Raw genomic sequence first — 4,322 nt, 5'->3', positions numbered from 1 at the left:
CCCCCCCCCCCCCCATCTCTCTGATCTGCTACAACCGTATGTCCCACCACGCTCCCTGAGGTCAGCGGACCAGTTGCTCCTCACAGTTCCAGGAACTCGTCTTAAGTGCAGAGGTGACAGGGCCTTCTCTGTAGCAGGACCAAGACTTTGGAACGAGTTACCTCTGCTTGTCAGACAGGCCCCTCCCTCTCAGTTTTCAAGTCCCGTTTAAAAACCCACTACTATTCAGTAGCTTTCAACACCAGATGATCTGTGTTTTGATCCTGTATGCTCCACACTGGTTTGTCGTCATTATCTGCATAGTTTTTATGTCTATATTCTGATTTACCTCATTTTGTATTTTGCTTTGTGTGTTACCTGTTGTTCTGTCTGTACAGCACTTTGGTTGGTCTTGTAGCTGTTTTAAGTGCTTTATAAATAAAATGGTATGGTATCTTCATTTCTGCCACTTCCAGTTCTGTCTCCTGTCTTTTTGTCCATGTCTCTGTCTCCAGACCATACAACATAGCTGGTCTCTCCACTGTCTTGTAAACTTTTCCTTTGACCTTTGCTGACACGCTTTGGGACAAATCACTCCTGAAACTTTTCTCCATCACTCCATCCTGCCTGGACTCTCTTCTTCTCTAAATCTAATGTGTGGAAGAAATTTACAAATGTCAAAGCCTAAGAATTTTGCCACTAAACACGAGTAGATTGGGTGGATATGTGCAGCTGTGGCTGAGTGGTTAGAGCAGAGTTGGGGGTTTGAATCCACCAGCAGTCACGTGCTGAAGTGTCCCTGGGCAAGACACTGAACCTCTCATAGCCTCTGATGTGTGTCCATCAGTGCATGAATGTGATCTAAAGCTCTGATTAGTCTCTTTAGGTTTGTTCAATTATCTTTGTAGAGATCTAGTATAGAGCTGTATGAATGGGTCAATGAGGCACAGATTGTTGTAAAGAGCTCTGAGTATCTTGAAATAAGATAGAAAGGTGCTGTATAAGAACAGTCCATTTAGATTTTTGAAAACAAAACCAACTTCAGCTTGGTTCTAACCATCAGTAATCTTTTGTGTCCTGTAGATCAACATATTCTACATGAACTGGAGAGAAGGAAAATCCTGGTGTACACACCCTCCCGCTTTGTCAACGGGAAACGGGTTGTGTGTTATGACGACCGGTACATCATTAGGCTGGCAGTCGATTTGGACGGTATTATTGTTTCCAACGACAACTACCGCGATCTGCAGATGGAGAATTCTCAGTGGAAGAGGTTTATCGAGGAGAGACTCCTCATGTACACGTTTGCCAATGACAAGTAAGACTTATGGAGATTGTGTTTGGGTCTGGGTTCATGCCCTGCCTCATTCTTACACCATTCTTGACCCAAATGTTTGTGGTGGTTTTCAGGTTCATGCCTCCAGATGATCCTCTTGGTAGAAATGGCCCCACTATTGATGACTTTCTGAGGAAAAAGCCATGGACCCCAGACAGCAGACAGCAGCACTGTCCATACGGTTGGTTTACTTCTTGCTTTTTATGCTGCATTTCATTTGTACTCTCATGTAGACATATTGGAGATCCAAGCAATGGTGTTGACATAAATCCCACAAGTTGAAGCTGGAGCAAATACTGTGTCCTCGCAGGATGGTCCCAGTACAAGTTATAAATATTTCATCCTCAATGTAAACAAACAGGACTTGGCTCTTTTGAAGAAAAGAAATACACTTCAGATACTACTTTTGGGGTATTGGTTCTTCGGGGGGCAGCACGGTGGCACAACTGGTAGAGCTGCTGCCTCTCAGTGAGCAGGTTACCCCGGATCAAACCCCAGTCCAGGGGCCTTTCTGGGTGGAGTTTGCATGTTCTCTCCGTGCATGCGTGGGTTTTCTCCAGGTGCTCCAGTTTCCTCCCACAGTCCAAAAACATGCATGTTAGGCTGATTGGTAACTCTAAATTGTCCCTAGGTGTGAGTGAGAGAGTGAATGGTTGTTTGTCTCGTTTGTCTCTATGTGTCCCTGTGATGGACTGGAGACCTGTCCAGGGTGTCCCCCACCTCTCGTACAGTGATGGCTGGATATGGGCACCAGTGACCCCCCCCCCACCTGAAAAGGAAGAAGTGGGTAAAGATGATGGATGGATGGATGGATGGATGGATGGATGGCTGGATGGATGGATGGATGCATGGATGGATGGCTGGCTGGCTGGATGGATGGATGGATGGATGGCTGGATGGATGGATGGCAAGATGGATAGCTGGATGGCTGGATGAATGGATAGGTGGATGGATGGATGGATGGATAGATGGCTGGCTGGCTGGATGGATGGCTGGATGGCTGGATGGCTGGCTGGATGGATGGCTGGATGGCTGGATGGATGGATGGATGGATGGATGGCTGGCTGGATGGATGGCTGGCTGGATGGCTGGCTGGCTGGCTGGCTGGATGGATGGATGGCTGGATGGATGGATGGCTGGCTGGCTGCATGGATGGCAAGATGGATGGCTGGCTGGAAGGTGTTGGTTATTGGCAATTTCAAGAAGGTCCTCAAATCTGAGTTGTTTGTTTGTTTGTTTTAAAGTGAAATAATTTGATGTTGATTGTGTGTTTTGATTATTTTTTTAGGAAAGAAATGCACCTATGGCTTAAAGTGCAAGTTCTACCATCCGGAGAGGGTCAACCAGTCACAGCTGTCGGTAGCTGATGAACTGAGGGCTCTCGGAGACAGAGCCAAAAACCTGTCACCTGCTGCATGTCCTCAGGAGCACAGATACACGTCGTCCACCCCCCCACCTCCCAGCAGAGAGGATCCGTCTCACAGAGCCGTACCCACTGATCGTTTCACATGTCAGAAAGCCCAAACCAACACAAGTAACCATTACTACCCAAGCTCGGACAGAGACGAGGCCTTCAGCTCCATGGAGAGCTCCATGTCTCAGCTCTACATACAAGATGTACCCTACAGCATGGAGCCCCCCCTGACCAGCCACAGCAGCGGGCTGGGTAGCTACCTGGTGTCTGGATCACATGGTGGGAACAGCCTGAGAGCCTGTCAGAGTGGACCAGCTTATTACTCCCATCAGAGCGGGTCCTGTGAGTGCAAGTGTGGTCACCAGAAGAGCCGGGCCCCTGCTAACCACCACCACCCTGCATGGAGCTCCTGCCCCGCTGTGCCTCCATATACCAGGGACCAAGCAAGTCATTTCACAGAGAAGCAGCACTTCAGACCGCCTGCTGACAGACACAGCTTGTCCCTGGACCCGTGGGTTCAGGGCAGCCTTCCTGGCACCAACCTGGGGTGCCAGAACAAGAGCCTGTCGTACGACCAAAGAAAAAATCTAAGGAGCCAGCTGAGCACCCTGTACCCACAGAGCATGGTGGAGCAAGTCCTGAATGAAAACCCAGACACCACAGACATGCTGGAACTGATCCAGCTCCTTCAGAGCTACAGAACCAGCAACATCTTCTAAACACACACTTTTGGCTCAAACTGAGCCCACATTGGATTTCTCACCCCACAAGCGAAACGGAAACTGAAACAAAAAGAACATTTTTATGAAGCAAAAGTGAATCTTTATTTTTATACATTGTTTTGTTTGAACGTAAATATTATTTAAGCGTTAAAAAGTGACTCAGTCTTAGGAACACTACAGACTGATGCTCTTTATTCTAACATAAACGTGCAATGCATTTAATTCCATTCCAGCTACATATTGCAGCTCCGACAAACATTTATTGAACTAAAATATGTTGTTTTCCCACGTTGCCTCAAAATGAGGAACACTATTCTGTACTCTTGTAAAGAATGTCTATATTATGCAATCTGAAACATCGTGTTTTATAGCACTTTTCAAATAAAAGCAGTTGAAGCACGTCAGTGTACGTCTGTGCTGACTCGTGTGAAGCTGAGTGCTGACTCATACTGGCTCCTCTGCAGCTTGGGCCTGAAATGGTTCCAGTCACTGATGACTCTCAGAGCAGGACTTACAGTAATCAGTTGAAGGCATAGAGTTTCTTCACCTTACGCACGGTCAGTTGCAATATGGAGATGTGTTAGCTCTCAAGCTATATCATGGGGATGACTTCAGAATATATATATACATAAATATATATATATATATATATATATAAATATATATATATATATATATATATATATATATATATATATATATATATACATATATATATATAGATATACATATATATACACATAAATATATATATATACATATACATATACATATATACATATATATATACACACACATAAATATATATACATAAATACATATATATATACACATAAATATATATACATATACATATATACATATACATATA

General features: G+C 44.9%; 1 protein-coding gene across 1 annotated transcript in view; it reads left to right on the top strand.

The window, feature by feature from the left end:
- The window catches only part of LOC119418418 (probable ribonuclease ZC3H12D), a 55,557-nt gene extending 52,066 nt beyond the window's left edge, over positions 1-3,491 (top strand). Inside the window, exons 3-5 of the mRNA XM_037685693.1 lie at positions 1,063-1,297; positions 1,390-1,496; positions 2,604-3,491. Coding sequence (XP_037541621.1) covers positions 1,063-1,297; positions 1,390-1,496; positions 2,604-3,448 — 1,187 coding nt within the window. The 3' untranslated portion in view covers positions 3,449-3,491. The remainder of the gene's footprint in view (positions 1-1,062; positions 1,298-1,389; positions 1,497-2,603) is intronic.
- The last annotated feature ends 831 nt before the right edge of the window (positions 3,492-4,322 follow it).

Source organism: Nematolebias whitei, chromosome 12, assembly GCF_014905685.2.
Source record: "Nematolebias whitei isolate Nwh7 chromosome 12, NemWhi1, whole genome shotgun sequence".
Lineage (NCBI taxonomy): Eukaryota > Metazoa > Chordata > Actinopteri > Cyprinodontiformes > Rivulidae > Nematolebias > Nematolebias whitei.
The sequence above is the reverse complement of the archived record's forward strand: the minus strand, read 5'-3'. Positions and strand labels throughout refer to the sequence as shown.